Raw genomic sequence first — 20,069 nt, 5'->3', positions numbered from 1 at the left:
CTCATGCTTCTAAAGAGTCAAGTAGACACTGTATCTTAATGCTAACTGTATCTTAATGCACCGTTGGTCCGCCACAGACCCTCTGTGCACGTCACTGTCAGCGTCTCTGCTCCATCCTGCTGGTAGCACTGGCATGGAACAGGATCAGGTAATTACCACAGTAATTCAATATCAACCAAACGTCCAAATATGAAAGATTTACAAAGAAAAATATGTTAATATTCTTAATAAGGATATTATATTCTTATGTATATTCTGAATATACATGTGTTATGTGAATAAATTATGTAATATCTTAAAGGGAGCCTGTCCGCAGACCTTTTTTCATGTTCTTCTATTGGTCCAGCTCCTGCTTTTCATGGTATTTGAACAGGTGCCAGTGTGCATTGTTCACTATGAGGAAGAAACCTGGCCAACCATGAACTCACCCTCTGATGTGGCACCGGTGTAATTTCAGTGAATTCCACCAAGGGGTGTCAAGAGTCTCATTCACACAGTAGGCTGTTATTTCACAGTGATGCCACGGTAAATGCACAAAGACATTATAAACATATCCCCCTGTAAATTCATTTGCTTGGCTACAAACATATATTGCAAACTTATAACACAGATCCAAGGGAGGCACTAAATTACTGGCGAGTGGTCACATAGTCGTGAAGAGTGAAAGTGAAACCAATCGGTGGTATAAAAATAAAAAACACAAAAACAGCGCATCCTCGTTTTCCCAATAATCTGACTCATAATAAAAGGAGAAATGACTAAGGAAATATTGTATAATAGTGTGTTAAACAACACACACACACACACACACACACACACACACACACACACACACACACACACACACACACACACACACACACACACACACACACACACACACACACTTTGCTCATCTTGCTTGTCAGAGGCCAGTGCGCCTGTGCGAAACGACTGGACGCGGAGGCTGATGCTGCCTTCAAGGCCACCTGGAAAATTTGACCTTGTGAAAAAACACTGAAACGACGAATAGAAAAGGAAAATAAATGCGCTTCGTTTACCAGCAGCAAAACTGGTTGAGGAAATCAATTATAGCTACATTTATTTCGTAATGATGAAACATGTTGAAATGCTGTATGGACAAAAGCCTATTAAAATTCTCACTATCTTGAAGGCTAATTATCATTTGTCAGTGGTCAGAAAGAAAGTTTTTAATGTCTATTCATGGATCTATACGTTTCTGTTCCCTTCAGTTTCGGCGTTGTGTGTTTTTTTTCCCCATGCACTAAAATATCTAAAGACATAAACATACAATATCGTAGAAAAAACTAAAAATACTTTTAGTTAGCTGAATAATTTTCTAATGTTATATTACACAAAGAATTAGCTCACCTGTAGTAACCAAACGTTACTGTTGGTCATCTATTTTAACACTTCACTGAGGCCGATATAGTGTCAACATAACTCAAAATGTTTGGATTAACATTGAATGCAATGACTGTGTTTAATAGTTAATACTAAAAGGCCCACAGGTGTGTTTGATTAGCAACATTAAGGCTGGCTCCATTCCATTATGTGTCCCAGTAAGCCAGGCCAGCGAGACAGTGGACACATTCCAAGGGCTGTGAAAGTGACTCACCTGAATGGAACACAGCCGTTATTAATAATGTTATTAGATACACCTGTGTGTCTAAATGTCTGCCATGAAAACGGTCTATTGCCCTGAATTTCTTTTCCTTAATGAGTGTTTACATTCCCATGTCACAGACAAACTCAGGGGAGGATTTTCTTGAAACAAAAGTATAACATGTAACAAAGCACTTTCAGAAAATTTGCTTTGTGATTTAGATTAAAGGTCTCTGCTAGTCAGAAAACTCACTTATTTCAAATGTGATAAAATGTTTTCTCCATGCACGCATATTAAAAACAACCCAATTATACCGTAATGTGTCACTTTATTCTGAGTTCTACATTTACAATTTCAAGCTAATTTATTCCAGCATGTTTTAAGACCCTGCAGCAGTTTCATTGTATGTTGGTAAGATCCTTTCTTAATTTTGTTTAGATAGCCTAAGTGCTATAAAAATACAATAATTCGTCGTTTTTTATTATAAGATAAATTATATAAGATAACAGTACAAATAAAAGTCTGTCACCACGGTGTAAAGCGGGATAGACGTGTCTCTATTTACTCATTAAACTCTTAAAGGCCACTTTTGTTTTTCTTCTTCTTTAATTAGCGTTAAATGCTCGAAAGCAGGAGCTTGCGCCGAACACCTGAACGCAGCACGTGAGCTCTAGCGATGTAGAGAGAAGGCGAGGAAGAGGAGGAGGTGGAGGCAGATCGAGGAGAAGCATGAAGAACAAACTCGGTATCTAAGCTGACAGAAGGGGAAAGCATCTCGTCGTCCCTCGCTGGTTAGGGGCCGACTGGACGCGGAGGGAGGCAGCGGGGCCGCGGACAGGATGGAGGAGAAGAGGCAGTTTCTTTGTGGGGTGGTGGAAGGTAAGAGCGGCCGACTTCAGAACTGACCTCCTGTCAGATCATGTGATTTTTTTTTCTTACCTCAGGGGGATGATTTTGAATTGACCACCGTTTGACCTAGATTTCAGTATTGTTTTGTCACAGACTGGAGGTGGAGGGGGGCGCGGGAAAGGTAATATGTTGATGAAGACGGTCTTTGTGAGATGATGTTGCTGGTGATCAGCCAGGCTTGAAGTGAAGATCAGAGAGCAGGCGCTGAAAAGCATCCAATGATGTCTGGTTCAAAGGCTGCAGCCTAAGGAAAGGAAAACACTCTGAATAATGGCTGGGGTAGTGAAGATGATGATGGAGATGATGATGATGATAGTGAAACTAATGGTGATGATGATGATAATGGAATTTCAGATAATGTGATGTTGATAATGACAATGATGGTGAAGGTGAGCTGGATTATCAAGACTGCAGTTATGTCTGGAGACTGTGATGATGTTTGACTGAATGTAACGCTGTGAGAGATGATGTGAGGAAGAGCACGAATGATGATGATGGTGGCGATGGTAATGATGGTGGCACGATGAAAGAACACAATTAGGAAGAGTTTAATTTGAGGGCCTCAACGGAAGAAAAATCCAATGAAGAGCGCTGATGATGTTGGAGGTGATGGGGATGATGTGATGGTAGCCTCTGAGGGTGATAGTAAAGAACAGGAGGGGATGACCTGACCACCACACTAGCAGTGCGGGTGCAGGTTATGGCTGCAGGTCATGACAATGACAAAGCAGGATCCACACTAATTAGTACAGAAAATAGTGAAGAAGAAGAAATTGATGATGACACTGTTATACTGTTTTCAGACTAATTATGGTGGAAATTTGTGTCTGCAAGTATAGACCCTGAAAATAAACCAGAAATATTATTTTCTATGTATGTTATTTCTAATGCTGTCACAAGAAAACGGTCATTTCTAAGCATTTCACACATTCTTGTTCATACTAATAAGATCAGATGACAAACCAGATGTGTTCTCATCGTTTCTGTTGAGAAGCCAACTTCCTGTCACCCCAGAATCTGACGCCACACTGTATTGTGTTGAGGAGCTATCATGTGAATTTAGAGCGACAGAGAGGTGTCTTGTCAAAACAGCTGGCAGCGGCGAGGACAGATCTATCTGCTGTGGAAAGGAAGTGGAAATATGTCTGTCATCTCTGTGATTAAGGTCCATTTTATTGCCCAAAATATCTAATTCACAATGATATAAAACAGAGAAAAGCGACCAATCGTCACATTTGACGAGGTGGAACCAACAAATGATGATTATTGATTATTATAATCGATTTTAATGAACTCATAGTTTCAACACTGGTCTTTTTGTCTCAACTTTCCAGCTCTTCAAATCCTCAGCTTGTCTGGTTTCACAGCCCTTTGCAATGCGTTTATTTTGGAAATTCATATCGCAATGACAATGCAACACAAACACACACAGACACACACTCACACCTCATTACTAACTCCTGAAACCTCTTAAACCAGTGTGTTTCTCAGTCCCATGTGGTAGCATCCAACAGAGTTAGTAATTGGGTCTGACTTCGTGGGGAGTGCTCTGCAGCGCACACACACATGCACGCTCAGACACCCAGGTACCTGTGTCATACACGTGCGCATACACACGTGTGGATTTTCAGTGGATCTGATTTACTTCTCACTTTGACCCACTTACTGTGCGCGCACACATGCACATAGACACACACTTTCTCTCTCTCTCTCTCTCTTTCCCTGCAGACTTATTCAAAAAACACAAAGGAGGGAGAGGGACACTGGAGATGCTCCCATTTCTAAAAATAGCAAATGTGATGGAGAGTGTAGCAGGAGATGAATTATGCCTCTGCCAAACACAGAGGGGATGTGTCCAAGTAACCAGTGGAACAGCTCACATCCTTTTATGTGCTCATACAGTACTGTAGCTGTCCACGAATAGCGTCCAGTAGCTGATAACTGTCTAGTTTGTGATTAATTAGTGCAGAGCCGGCAACAGCAACTAAACCGTGCAGAGTACCACGTGATATGATATCCACTAGGGAATGGCGTGGTGCATATGTTTGATATGAAAAGTGTTATGCTGTGTTGTTTGTGTTCCACACAGCTATTTACTGCTTTAGAAAAAAGACATGCAGTATATCAAAAAGGGTATCCACAAGCCATTGAAGCCTATGATGGTAAAGAAAAACGTGTCCCCTGCATGGCCTTGTAGAATTCATCAGTACTCTAGATGTTTCATTATATCAGTGACATGCATGCTCTCATGTCATGCTTTTCATCTGCAGGCTTCTATGGGAGGCCTTGGTCTATGGATCAGAGGAAAGTTCTCTTCCAATGGTAAGTCTGTCATCAATCTTTCAAGAAGCTTGCAAGCTGTGATGAAACTGGTGTCTGCAAACTTGCATGCACTGTACTGTGTGTAGTGTATGTGAGCAGCACAGGAGCCACTGACCCGACGCTTCTGGGCTGAACCCAGTTGCACACCTTTATTTCAGTGCCAGGCACACCTGAGAGAGATCACTGACTCAGGATGGCTCCATAGCAAAGGGCAGGCTCATCCTCAGTCCTGAGGCTTAGCCAGGGATCGGGGGGGGGGGGCAGGGAGAGATACTGCATTTTCATGGACATTATTGTCATGTATTTCCATGTCTGAGCTGTTTCTTTAGCAGCATCTTTTTCCACGCAGAGACCTTCACACCAGGGAGCTTCTCAGCACAACCATGCTCTTTAGTTGTTGGCCACAGAGAGTGGAGAGATACCAGTGCAGTGCCACAATAGGCTCTTGTTTGTAAGCATCACGACATCATAAGAACTGTAGCCGAGAAGCCGTTTAAACCAGGTGAAATTCAACATTCAGTATAATCAACTGTTGTATACAGCGTGAGTCCCCGAAGAGACAGTAATCCATTAATCAAGGCAGCAGGTTCATGAGCCAAGTCTCTCTGAATCTTGATTAAACAGAAGCAAGGCAGCTCCGTATTGAGACTGCCACAACAGTTTTCATTAACAGTTCCATCAGCTCACGATGAGACACGGACTCTTTCAGCTTGAATCAGCGCGCAGTGATTGCCGTGACAGTGAACTACAGTAGAATACTTAACGATCATGCCCGAGTGCAGAACACACACAGTCAAGGTGCCATTTGAAGCATCGCTAGCCCATCCTTGAAAATTAAAACATGAATACACTGATCATGACACAACAGTGTGTTACATATGAAACAAGTGACAGATGTGGCTTTCCCTTTTCATGCACACTTCCTGTATATTGCACCGTGCGTATACCTTCTTGTCAGTAGGGAGCCAATTAATTCTTGACGTCACGCTGATCTTACAAATGAACGCATCAGCATAAATGCCCTTTGGGAGCACTGACACAGTTTTGTAGTACAACAGCCAATAGTGACAGTCGACTGCATCCCTGGAGAGAAGTTGTTCCCTTTGCTCTCTGCTTTCCACTGCTCTTAAATATATGGAGGAAGTCATTACTGAGGACAAAGGCACATGTTTTCTGTTCCTATTAGTAACCATGATCACAATTTTCATGTGATACTGGCCAAACAAAGCTTTGGTGAACAGGCCATTGCTGCTTCCTGATGAGGACAAATATGACTCCCAAAACTTTGTCGGTGTAGCGGCAGCTGAGTGTGTGGGCTCCAGGTTTATTTATAGATTGGCTTTTTTAGACTCAAGTGCGGGGCGCAGGCAAAATTCATACGCTCGAGTGTTGCATAAGTTTGGCAGAGTGGGGCGGTGGACGTGTGTACAGTATGTGAGTGCGTGCCTGTGTCTGATTGTGTGTTCGAGGCAGGCAGCTTGCAGCTTTGTGGAGGCGACTTACATACCATCTGTCCAGGAAGTGAAGCAGGGAGAGCGTGAGAACATAGTCCACCCACAAATGACAAGGAAGACAAGAGCTGGTCCATGTCCAGAGAGAGAGATTGTGATATTCATGTTTTGTCTATGTGTGTGATGCAGATATTGTTTCACTCCTCGTACTATGCGCTATTTATAATTCAGGAGTTCATTTCCTGTAACTGAGGCGGCCATGGAGCCCCATGATCAATACAGTGGACCTATTTTCTCACTGCTTGTTGTTTTTCTGTTTTTTTTTCCCTTCCTTCTGTCCTTGCCTCTTTCTCAGCTGCTCATGTCGTCTAAGTAAAAGATGATTTGTGTTTTTGCACTCAACAAAGGTTTAAATAGTTACGATAGTTTTAAATCATAAACTGACATCCCACACACTGTTGCTCACTTTATTTACAATGTTTTTTTTGTTTTTTTCTTTACCAGTATATAAAGTATAAACCCAAATTTAAATCAAATCAAACTGTGAGCTGCAGTGTAAAAACAGAGATGCAGGAGAGTGGAATAGCAAATTGACTATAAGGACAAAATTGGAAAAGTCTAATGATTAAACAATGATTTAAACGTTTGTTAAATCTGCTTTAATACATTATTTTAAAAGTGACAACAGCTTGCAGTCTTGGCAGAAAAAGCACCTTTGGACTTGAGAATTTGTGTATTTTAAGGTTTTAAAATGATCAAAAGAGTTCTAAAAGTTCTAATAAAGCATCTGTCAGGAGTGTTCGCAGAGCACCAAATCACAGTCTTTTTATGTCTTTTCTTTCTTTTCTGTGCCAGGATGCAGCACTGGGGGTTGAACACGTATCTGTACGGCCCAAAAGATGACCTCAAACACAGACTGCTGTGGAGGGAAGTCTACTCTCCTGAAGAGGAGGGTAAGATCCTCCCATTCATCCATCTGCTGATTTACCGCTCATCCACCCACATGTGCATCCAAGTTTTCCCGCTATGCTAGAAATCTAAGACATCTGTAATCATAATTTAGCATTTTTTTGCAAACACTGGCCGGTGTGACTCCTTTTGTCCCACTTTATGTTTCAAACTCAAAATTCTTCATCGCCTCTCCTCTCAGGTCAGTTGCGTACTCTTATATCGGAGGCCCAGTCGAGAGGCCTGAGGTTTGTTTACGCCCTCTCGCCTGGTCAGGACATCGTCTTCTCTTCTTCCTGCGACCTGACGCTACTCAAACGCAAGCTGAGACAGGTACAGGACACAGTGAGATGATAGATACTGCAGGAGTGCAACGTTTCAGGATTTGAGCCTCTGTTTCTTCTCTCTCTCTCTCTCCAGGTATCAGACCTGGGTTGCCAGGCATTTGCCATTCTGTTTGATGACATCGATCACTCCATGTGTCAGGCCGACAGCGAGGCCTTTTCTTCATTCGCTCATGCTCAGGTCACTGTAACCAATGAGATCTATCGGTTCTTGGGGGAACCACCCGTCTTCCTGTTCTGCCCCACAGGTAGGAGTAATGAAGTGAATTGAGTTGGAGTGTTTGCAGAATCTGACATGTGCAGTTGATGAAGCGTCTCTCTCTCCCTGTAGAGTACTGTGGTTCTCTGTGTTCTCCAAGCGTATCAAAGTCTCCCTACCTGCAGACTGTTGGAGAGGACCTGCTGCCCAACATAACAGTGGTATGGACAGGTGAGTGACAGATACAAGTTAGCATATATGGGAACTATTTAACTTGTGATGTAATGGATTTAACTGCTCACTTTACTGCACTGTATTGTGGTGGAAATTCTTGTGAGCTGAAGGAGGGAGTTCACCAGGAGACTTCAGATGTGTTATGCAGAGGTATTTATTGCAGGCTTGATGCATCAAGGAGAAGTTGATGAGCAACACAATGTCCACAAGTGAACCAAGGTAGTGCCACACCAAACTCTGAAGATGTCCGATCTAATGGGGTGTATTAATACCCCCAATGTCACATGTTTTCCCTTCTATTCCTTGAACTATTTCCTTATTATGGATATTCTGCACCCTCCTTCTACATTTCTGGTACTCTATTGGATAGTCAAAGCCCAAACAATAGCTCATACCATACTTACGTATGCCCTGACATCCATCCCTCTAACTGAGGACACTTTTGACCTAATTCTCTTAAAATGTCTCCTCGAGCATTCCTCCTTGAATTGGTCCGATATCAGTCTATACAGTTTATCTGCAAGACCTTGGCTACTTCACGAGGAGAGACTTCCTATCTGCTGTCTGCTAGAATGGCCTCCAAATATTATGTTGATGTGTCTGTGTCTGAGGCCTCTGTGTTGTCCAACCCTGAGACTTTTGGGCGCCTTACCACAGAAGGCCTGTGATAGAAAATTCCCTCACATGTATGACGTGGCTGTATTCTGTTGACCCAGCTGGATCCTGCTATATTTGCTGTCAGGGTTGCTACAGCTAAGCCTGCAGTTACATTTTTACATCAATACCTCCACTCACATCTCTCCCAGGCTGCACCCCAGCTCAGGCCCTGATTCATCCTCATTCTGCCTTTGATGCTTTCCAATCACCACTCCTTAATCACACACCAATTTTAAATACAGAGAAGACCGACTGCATGCTCCTCACCTCCACCAGTGACTCTGACTATCCTGCCATTAAAAAACCCTTATTAGTCATGCTGAGTCACACGTATACTTAATTTGGCTTGACAGAAGACTATCTTCCATGATTCATATTTAGGATTTGACTCAAATTTAAAAACAAACTAGGCTTCTTGTGTAGAATTAAAGGATGTCTGCCTTCTTCCAACTGTAAAAGTAGTGTGCAGTCAACCTTCATGTCTGTCTTTGACTATGAAGATATTCTGTATTGTTGTCTGTATTATGTTCCTTCTTTCAAGAAGAATAGGCGTCTCATGTTATTCATCTATAAAGCTCTGCTGTTGAAAAGTCTGTTTTTATGAATCCTTGTTTATTGTGTAATTGTGTTTCTGTTTGCTGATTGGGTTGTCAGTGTTACTTGTTCCCAGGTCGCTCTTGGAAAATAGATCTTTATCTCATTAAGACTGTGATTAAATGAATATAACATTTCTTTAAGTACAATTTCTTCATTTCTGTTTTTAGCCTCATTAGTTGACCCATGATCTATACAATACACAGCTCAGCACACACACACATGCAATTGGGTGCAGGCACAGATTCACACAGAACATCCTCCGTCCTCAAGGATTTAAGTGCAAATCCGCCCACATGCATATGGATGTACAATAGAAACACACACACACAAACACACACATTATCGTCTTCTTTTGTTTGAATTTTCTTCTTTGTCTTTATTGTTCTCCTATGAGAGGCTGTCCTGTGCTTTCCAACTTTCCAAGAGTTTTTCACTGTAGGAAATGAACAGAAACAGTAACAGAGTTGGTGTCGTTTGTTTATTCCACGTGTGCTGGGCAAAGGCAACACTCTCTTGAATTTGAAGAACTTTACCTGAACAACAACAAAAACAGCTCGGCATGCAAAATATGCAAAAAAATCACTCGAGAAAATAACTGTTTAATGGACATGTGAGCATCTTGTGAGACCTGATTGTCCACCTATTCAGAGAAACTATTCAGTTTATTTTGTTTTGTTACCGTAAAGCAAAGCACAAGTAACTGATGGCTATCTGATGTAAATACTTCGATTTTACATTTTGTGGTTTGTTTCAGTTTGTTTGATTTTATTATTCTTTATTCTATCATTATTCAGGATTAAAGGGGCAAGTCCAAAGTTCAAATACACCAACTGGTCAGAAAGCGCCCCATGGAGAGAACAGCTTCTTCATTCCAGTCTCCTGTTGTGCACCTCAGATTTGATTTGATGTGAAGTCTGTTCCTCAAACCTTCAGGCTTCCTCTTGTCAACCTTTCCCCTTCACTCTCCACAGGCAGTAAGGTCATCTCCAGGAAGCTGTCTGTTGACTGCCTGGCTGAGGTGGAGTCTGTCCTCCAGCGTCCCCCGCTCATCTGGGATAACCTGCACGCTAACGACTACGACTCCAGGCGTCTCTTCCTGGGGCCCTTTAAGGGCCGAGAGCCTCAGCTGAGGAGCCACCTGAGAGGCCTGTTACTCAACCCCAACTGCGAGTTCGAAGCCAACTACATCCCTCTCCATACACTGGGAAGCTGGTACAGAGCTGGAAAAGAGGAGAGGAAAGGTGAGAGGAGAGGTGGAGAGAAGAATGCGGCAGAAAGGCAAAGGGATTAATGAACAACTGGAAGGAGGAAGTAGCAGTGATGAGACAGAAAATGTCCCGAGTTAATAAACTAATATGGGCTCTGCCAGACCAGAGCTGTGCACAGTTGGTCCCATTGCTTCCGGGAGAAATGTTTAATAAGCCTGTGTTGCTTGGCAACTAACACAATTTTAACCACAAGGCAGAAATGTTGCCTGATATTATTTAACAAATCAATTAACTTGAAGGAATTTAAGTTCCATCTGTTCTCCCGGACAAGTCGACTGAGTAAACTTATTGGCTGTAGTTAAACAGAATAAAAATATTTCCCTGATACAGAGTTGAACAATTCACCAGTTTCATCAATCTCCATCTACTCTCACAGCTATTGACAGGAATCCATCTATTTCACACAAAGTGCATATACAATACAGGAAAATAGCACCAGAGGACAAAAGAGGAAACGAGAGCTGGGTGGAAAAATGTGGGGTAGAGAACTGCTGTAGTGTGTGATGTTGCTCTGACTACCGATCGGGGAGAGGCGGTGATGGAGGAATAATTGTGTGGTGTGTGAAGGAAGAAATGAGAAGAGAGGAAGGTCGCTCTGTGGAGGAGAAACAAGGCGGAGGGTGGAGGAGAAATGGGCTTTAAGGGAGGGGATGAGAAAAGAGATGAAGGGCAGGCTGAAGCCTGTGATGTGGAAGGAAATGGAAGAGGAATCTTAATGATAGCATGAGAGGGAGGGTGATAGTCAGTGAAGCAAGTACTGGATTCAGTGTAGGAGAAGGAACTAACACATGAACAATGCATGGAGTATGAAGAATTATAGGTTTTTATTCAAGATCAGAGTTCGTTGAGACGTTTAAGTGGCGATCTGATCCAGTTCTTTAATTTGTCTATCTTGTCTATGATTTTGAGTTTGTCATATTTAATACTCAACACTGCAAAATGGACTTGGCGTAGCTTCCATTTCTGGACGTTTTTTGATTTTTGGTTCTGTATTTTCTCCATTCCTACAGGTCATTAATATTGCAGTATTTCCAGCATAAGCACAGTGGCGCATGTTGGCAAAGAGAAAAGTAAAACAACAATCGCAAATGTCATGTTTTAGTGTTACTCCTATAGAGACTCTTATCAGTGGCTCCATCTGACCAGCAAACACCAGTGTTCTGAGATGGGTGGCTATCTTCTTTTCCAGTCATGCATAAATATCATAGATAAGGGAGACATGTACGATACACGTGAGTTGGTTTGTCCACCAAAACATGTCCCACTGGAATGCTGTGAACATCACAAACCGATTATGTAAAGGAGTGTTTCCTGTACTGTGTACTGTATGAATATGAGTAACTTAGCATCCTCATATATGACATAACAATGTTGTGTATGCCCTAGATGAGGAGTGTGAGTACTGTCCTGATAGAGCTCTGTCTGCTGCACTACATGATTGGATGGAGGAACTCAACCAACCTCTACAAGCAGGTAAAACATTAAGATGTAGTGCTGTACTTGTATATGTGTGCTGACATTCGACTGGACTGAAACACTTAACCTGCTCAGCCACTTTCACCACATTTGGTTGGATTTATACGTGAACTGCGTTATTTCACTGCACTGTTGACCACAAACTGAATTTTTTATCGTTACAGGTCGACAGAGCTCACGAGCAGACCACCGTTCCTCTGCTCCCACATCTCGTTGCAAAACTCCCGACAGATCCGACTGCCCGTCCACCATGAGAGGAACCTCTGCAGTGGCCAAACTTCCTGTTTTCCCCCTGAACTCCAGCTCGCCCCCGTCATCACCCACTAAGGTCAAGGGGGAGAGGGAGGGACAAGAAGGGGAGAAGAAGAGGTCAAACCAGCCCAGTCAACCCAATCAGCAACCCCCAGGATCCCGGTCTGGAGCACCTTCAGGTGGAGGCAGAGGGCAGAAGGCCCAGGGTCGGGGACTCTGTGGTGGGAAAGTCCTACTAAGTGAATCTCAGGTGCGGCTGCTGGTTGGTCTTCATTATCTGCCTCATGAGCATGGCCCGTCTGCCCAGAAACTGCTGCAGGACCTGACCTGGCTGAAAACAAACTGCCACCTGGTCAGCACTAACAGCAAAAAGACTCCGCCTCAGAAGGTCAGCGTGTGCTTTTTGTGCAAATTTAACTGTAGAGTGCGAGATTGATGAATGTGACTGATAAAAAGGGCTTGTATTATGTATGAATGTCCTCAGATCGATGAGTGGCGAGGTCGGGCCTCCCGCTTCCTGTCCCTGTGTGAAGACATAGCACAGCTCCACTGTAGCGTGGTGGGTGGGGCCAACAGGGCAGTGCTCTATGACCTTTACCCTTATGTGTGGGACCTGAGGAATATGGCTCTGGTGGCAAAAGCATTCATATGCTGGCTGGGTGAGTGTAAAGAGAGATGGGAGCAGGGAACTATGGGAACAGTATAGCATGCTACAGTATAGCTGACCAGTTGTAACCTGTGGTATACTATGCTGCCCTGTAACACTCCCTATAGTACAGTGTAGTATATGCTATAAGTATGCTTTGCTTTATTACCCTATTATACTGAGTATAGTATCGTTTAGTATAGTAGTTTTAGTTGTAGTGTGGTATAATGCATTATAGAGTAGCTATACTCTAGTATGTTATGCTATACTACTCACTGCCTGTGATACAGTGTAGTATATCATGGCTCAGTACATTATCCTGTGGTATAGTATTGTTCCAGTAGTATGCTATGCTATACTGTGCTCTTCTAGTCTTCATTATATCGTAACATACTGCGCACTATAATCTGACCCCACCCACTCACCTGTCTCACTCAGATGGACGAGTGTTGAGTGACAGCTCCACCCTGGGCACCTGGAGGAACTGCTTCCACTGTGAGTATGCATGACCTCTAAACTCCACGCCCAAAGTAACTAACTACACATCACCTCTGCTGCACAAATCATTCCTATCCAAAGTAAATTCAGTCTGCAAATGTTCTCCTACAGTATAAACCCGACATCCAATCACTGTTTCTTGCTTAATGGAGCTCCAGATAAGGGTGCAGTGAGGACTGAGCCACCAGTCGTGCTTCAAATATTTATGGTGCCGGCATAAAAACTGAAACAGAAGTTAATTTCAGCAAGCATCTCCTGAGGAGCTGTAATGCTGTAAAACACTGAACTTTTATGCCAGCATGAATATTTAAAGATGATAAACTGTGCAGTCATTTTCCATCTCTGCTGACTGTCCTAGCATTTCATTGGCCACAACCATGTGATGTCACCAGACTGATCTGTGGTTGTTGTCTGTGGTAGGGTGTGGGAAGTCCACGGGGGCGGACCTACTGGGAGTGGAGTCAGAGCCATGGGTGTTCAAAGGGGGCGTGTCTGGGGAGGTGCAGGTGTGTGTTTGTGTAATATCTTCCTTGGATTTTAGTAATAACTCCTCTTGTTTCCTTACTTTGTATCAGTGTGTGCTTGTATGCTTACATTCTAATTCTAATAAGTGGCATTGACATTCAGCCCTCTTATAACTGCCTAACGTGTGTGTTTCTTTGTGTGTGTGTGTGTGTGTGTGTGTGTGTGTGTGTGCTTTGAAGATGCTCCTCCCAATAGGCAGCAGCAGTGAACTCTTCACTCACCCTCCTCCTCTCTTCCCTACCTCTCGTCTCTATAACATCAGGCCCTACCACGGCAAGGACAAGGTAGGAGAAGTCGCACTCAGACATGATATTGTCTCATGCATAGTGCCAGGATGATTGGTGGAATGACATGGAAGTTTAAGGTTTCAGAAAGGGAAGGTCAAGGAATATTTGCATTTATACAATCAGTGCACCAGCTGCAGAATTTGAGCATAGCTGCGGTGGAAACCACACTACTTACCCCTTCAGAAAAACATTTGGAAACAAACCAGGAAAGAGAATTTGAGGTCATGCAGACACACTGACTTAATAATGGAAAGTCATGGAAAATTGATGAAATGTTCAGTCACAGTAAGATCCTTACATGGAGAAATGCTTCAAAGTTAAACATCATTATCAAGGGACCCTCATTGTTCAGTCACCTGTAGAGTTTTGGTGTGGGGAACATATGGTGTAACAGACCGGGGCATGAAATCTTCAAACAATAATCATTTATTTTGTGCGTGTGTGTGTGTGTGTGTGTAGCTGGAGTTGTATCGAATGGTGCGCCAACTCCACCTGAGGACTCAGGGTGGGCAAGGGTCCAGTGCTGCTCACCCAGATGTCATAGGAGACAGGTGTGTGTTTGAGAGAGAGAGAGAGACAAAGAAAGAGGAGTAATTGTTTGCATTGCAGATCATTTCCACAATGGCTATTTATCACATTGGAATACTATTTTCACATATTTTTAAATAGCAGTGTTGTTTCATGTCCACAGATGTCTCGGGCCGTGCCTGGCGTTGTGCCCAGAGTACAGCTTCATCCTGGAGGATGAGCTGGGTGTGTGTGGCTGTGTGTTGGGCATCTTGGACGTTCGCTCCTTTGCCAAGCGGTGCCAGGCCAGCTGGATGCCTGCCATGAGGGACAAATACCCACCCAAAGGGGGCAACACACACCCCAACGCACAGGTGAATATGGAGAGAAGAAGAAGCCAAATAGTCATTAAAAGCATCGTTTTTTATCCAAACCTATGCTGTCATTTTGAAGGGCGCGCACACACACACACACACACACACACACACACACACACACACACGCACGCACGCACGCACGCACGCACACACACACACACACACACACATAGGTAAAATTATGCGCACAAATGTTTAGACATATCGGTTCCTGCAGTTTCACCATCTGGACCCCTCTGTGATGGATTAATAACCTACTGGGCAGTGGGTGGCACATACGGGTAAACAAATCAAGTGACACACACGCAGTACAGATAAACACACACACACATCAACACTACATTAACGCACAGACCAGATTTGGAAATTGGGTTGTAAACAGCAAGAATAGACTGTAGATGTGTTGTAGTATGGTAGTTATGGGTAAGCATCAGGCATGACCAGTCAAATGATTCTTCCCCTTGATTGATAAGACAGACTTCGCCGTAGTGTGGCTGCTGCCCACCCTGACAAAGTGAGCTGAGTGATCTTAGGCAAGGAGCCAATCAGAGCATCAGGAACAGTCAGTCCTTGACATCTGTGAAGGATTCATCTGCCCACTCTGTGCGTCATGGTGCGCGCTGACAGCCCGACTCTGGGCGTCATTCACGCTGCAGCCACAGGTGTATGAAGCTGGGAAAAAGCTTTCCAGTACGCAGGTGTCTGAATGGCATCTTTTCTGGCTTTATGAGACACAGCAACGTGACACCAGTGTCTTATGTAATGAGTTATCACCACGTGCTCTTTGTTATTTATCCTTTCCTTGATTGCGTAGTTGTCTTAATATATGCTTTATGGCTTGGAAACTAGTGTTCCAGGAAAAACTGCTTACCAGCTTGTCAAACAGGAAGTCCATTAGACTAATAACAAAGGTCAATGTCTACAAAACACAAAACCTGAAGGTTCTCTGTTGATGTTATCAGGGATTTGAATATATGATGATGATTACTGATGATGACTGTCTCTTTGTATGTAATTATATTGTTAATGTGTTTATATAAGGGGCAATCCATCAAATTTGGCCCGTTAGTAACATCTAGTGGCTGCTCTTGGAAACTACAAGAATATAGGACTGCTGTTTCTACAACCCCCTCCACCAGCCACCAATCATTTAAACTGAAAGGGAAACAGTTCACGTCCAGGACTTCATCAGCAAGTGAGAATGTCTTTGCGTCTCTGCTCTCCTCTGTGCAGGACTTAATCCAGCTGATGGAGGAGGACCAGGGAGAGTACCCAGACTCTCTCCTCTATCACTTCCCCTCTCAGCTGCGACTGGACGCCCTGCCTGAGCTGGTGGACATCAGCGTCAGCCGCACCCTGCTCACCGCCCTCCTCACTGCGCTCAAGGCCAACGGTAAGGACACGGTGTCGAGCCATTGTATGAGTGTGTATGTATATGGTCTGCCAAAATGACCATGAACCCTCACTTGTGACTAATCTGAGGTCTATGGTGCAATCTGAAATGTTGTAGAAAATACTCACATACTCCTGCACTGTATATTAAAATATCCTTTCTGGAGAAAAGGCTAAACAGAAGAGCAGAAAAACACAGAGGGTTGAAGTAGTGTCGCAATACCACTCAGCATGCTCATTAATGTGAGCAGGGGTCAAACTTCCTGTCGGTGTTTTCACACCATTAAATTCGTTTTAAAATGTTTATTTGCCTGCATGCTGGAGAGCTGATATTAATTCAGAAGGTTGAAATCCTGCAGTTTCATAATTTTTCATGACAGACTACCTCACACTATCCTCTGGGGGAGTTTGTGCAGTTTTTGTGAGCAGAGATCTGTCTTTAACTGTGCGTGCAGGGTCTCAGGGTGTGTTCTGCGAGGTGCAGCCGACAGACCGTCAGAGGCTGGAGTTCCTGACAAAACTGGGCTTCCTGGAGATCCTCAGAGGAGAAGCGAGGAGCAGAGAGGGAGTGGTGCTGGGCAGGCTGCTCTGAACACAAACACTCACGTGGTCAAACACATGCACACCACCAGAAACATGTAAAGACACAGAGGCACTCGCACACACAGAAAGATGTTGGAAGCACAGCATGTACAGTACAGCATAGAGACGGCTCCGCCTCGCACATGAGCAGGATCTGTGTTTTCCCCCGTCAAGAGAGACAATCCTGGATTCCTTTGAGTCTGTGTGGCAGTAATGGGATGAACCCAGAGATTTCTGAGCGACTTCCAAAATATAAAATAAGCTTTGGGTTTAAACATTCAGCAGAACTGTGCTAATCCCTCTCAGATTCCGCCCCTGACTACAGATTATAGAATTCAGTCAAATTACAAGGAAGTCAACAAGAGAATAGAGCGAGATGGGAGCAGAGCAGCAGATCACAGCAGCTGCAGCTTTCTCCTCTGCAGAACATGTGTCACGTACAACCATTAACATGTATGTTTATACTGTATATATGTAAGCTTGTGTCCAAAGTGACCACAAAAGTCAGTTCAGGTGAATGTGCAACGTGCGTCTGATCTCACAAACTGTCGAGAGAGAGCGTGTCAAACAGCTGGCATGCGCACATTCTCAGGCAGTGGTGCTGAGGCGTATATAGGATAATAATTCATTAAGTCCTCCTTTTAAAATAGGGGCATTAGGCTTTTTAGACATTGTATTCATTTAAAACGGCCATGGAAACAGGCTTCTTGTGAAGCCCAGTCTGGGACGTGGTGATGTGTAGATTAGGTAGAATGTGTATTAATTTGGATAGTCGGACTTGCCTTTAGGGATCTGCCCTGCTGATGAGTCCTTAAGCAAGGCACTAAATTCTTATAAGCCTCAGAGCTGCTATTCTTATCTGACCTGATGTCTGACCTACCTGGAGAGGCGCAGTCTTCAGTCTTTATAGCTTTATTTCAACTGTACAGATATGAGAGTGGTGGTGCATTTCCTCTCAGCATAAAAGCAAATAATGGCATTTCCAAGTTAAGATAACATGAAATAATCCTGTACACAAACATGCTACAGGAGATCTCCTGCTCTGCTCCCGCTGCTTAGTTCATAAACAGTTATTTTCTTAAGGTTAAGGCTGTTGTTTTCTCGCTTGTGTCCTGTTGGTTGAATCGCCAGGCTGGACCCAGGCACAGCATCACTGTTTACACGTGCTTAGGTTAGATGAATGTTTACATGCATGAAGAACAAAACAAAGTAGGACTACATGTGTACGGACATAGACATGAATATACATTTATCACTTCAGAGGAATGCTCTAAGATGGCGACGTCGATGAAGATTTTTTTTTATTGGACTTTTTTCAGCTATTATAGCTGTAAAGTCCTGAGAGAAAACAACAAAATGCATGCCTGCTAAAATTCATCTGAAAAACTATTTATTTGTTCATTAAGGTTTCTGTGCATGAAAACAATCATGCGGACAGATAAGATAAACACACACGCGCACACGCACACACACACACACACACACACACACACACACACACACACACACACACACACACTTATCTGAAGTTTACGCTGGGATCAATTAGATATAACAGATACCTCTCTGTCATTTCATTGTCAGATACTGTAAACATCGCCAGTGAGTATGTGTGTGGTGTACGTGTGGATACTTTGTACATGGTGTGTGTGTGTGTGTGCGCGTGCAAACAAACCAATAAAGACGACTGTCATTCTGCCTTTATTCTGAACCATAATGAACACAAGCAGACTCACACACACACATGCGTGCATTCATGCTAAACGAAGCACAACAGCTCTCACAATCAAATCTTCAACTGAAAGTATGTAGAACTACGAATGTTCATTATTTTGTAATGCAGCTTAATAGACACAAGTACTGATTGTGCAAGTATTTATATTTCTACTTTTTCTTTTTTTTTAAATTATTATTATTACGCTCGATCAATCACAGACTGAGAGGCACTTTTGTATGTTTCTTCTTCTTCTTATCAAACTCATCACCATCGTCCGTGAGGTAGTTCACGTTAAAAGAATTTACTCCCAGAACTGAGAATGACGTAGACAAAAAAAGCACCGAGGTAGAAATGCATGTAAAGAAAAATGTTTAGAAAAGGTGTTATTGTTTGTGGCAGAACGTGTCACTTCACCTGGATGAGGAAAAAAAAGAGAATAATCTTTTTAATAATCTTTTAATATTTACAATTCTTTAATATATTTTGACTCTAGACCGGGGTGTATGGTTTGTGTGTGGATGTGTACAAGCGTGAATATAGTTGTTGACGGGAAACACTTCAAAATAAACTGCACAGGCAAAATGAAGCACTGTGAAAAAAAGATAATAATGAACCACAGCTAACACCCTCACTTTTCATTCAACAGAATAAAAAATATATAATAATAATAAAAATGATAAGAAGAATAATAGTACTAATTTGAGATTCAAACAGTTGCCTTTAACTTCCAGGCCGAAGCAGCTGTTTCCTGTCATCTGTGTGTCCTCACTGTCTCACTGTCTGCCTGCCGTGAGGTACATGTACAGTGTGTTTTTACAATGAGTCCCAGTGGAGTGCTATGTAGTCTGTCTATGCAGGGTAATGAAGGGGTTAAAAAAAAAGAATTACTGTCTGTTTTTATTGACGATAACAGTTAAACTGTCATTTTAACAACGATGATTTTATTGAACTGACTTGTTGATTTCATGCCTATTAAAAAAAAAACATTTCTTTCCCCTTATTTGGCGACTTCTCTGTTTTTTTTATGCGTCACGGTGAGTAAAAACTGGAATAACACTAAGCATGAACAAAAGTTGGTTGAAAATTTTACAAATTTATTAGAAATGTGTGAATATAGAGGCTCGAGTTACAACTTTGTGATACTTCATAAACAGGGTCAGTATTTTACTGACACTGCCACCTTGTGGATGAAATGTGGCTTCACAGTTTACTATTAGTCACATGTATATCTAACAATCTATACAATCTTCCATCCATCAATTTTCTATGCCGCTT

General features: G+C 42.8%; 1 protein-coding gene across 1 annotated transcript; it reads left to right on the top strand.

The window, feature by feature from the left end:
* The first annotated feature begins 2,252 nt into the window (after positions 1 to 2,252).
* On the top strand, positions 2,253 to 19,794 carry LOC139351200 (protein O-GlcNAcase). The gene is made up of 17 exons (XM_070992971.1): positions 2,253 to 2,485; positions 4,786 to 4,837; positions 7,144 to 7,241; positions 7,439 to 7,569; positions 7,657 to 7,828; positions 7,912 to 8,010; positions 10,239 to 10,508; positions 11,922 to 12,008; positions 12,176 to 12,651; positions 12,748 to 12,922; positions 13,348 to 13,404; positions 13,828 to 13,913; positions 14,112 to 14,216; positions 14,679 to 14,770; positions 14,911 to 15,100; positions 16,337 to 16,496; positions 16,951 to 19,794. The coding sequence occupies exons 1-17, from the start codon at positions 2,446 to 2,448 to the stop codon at positions 17,085 to 17,087; spliced, it is 2,427 nt and encodes an 808-aa protein (XP_070849072.1). The 5' UTR covers positions 2,253 to 2,445; the 3' UTR covers positions 17,088 to 19,794.
* Positions 19,795 to 20,069: the final 275 nt, after the last annotated feature.

This window comes from Chaetodon trifascialis, chromosome 23, assembly GCF_039877785.1.
Source record: "Chaetodon trifascialis isolate fChaTrf1 chromosome 23, fChaTrf1.hap1, whole genome shotgun sequence".
In the NCBI taxonomy this organism is placed as follows: domain Eukaryota; kingdom Metazoa; phylum Chordata; class Actinopteri; order Chaetodontiformes; family Chaetodontidae; genus Chaetodon; species Chaetodon trifascialis.
This window is presented reverse-complemented; position numbering and strand designations above follow the sequence as displayed.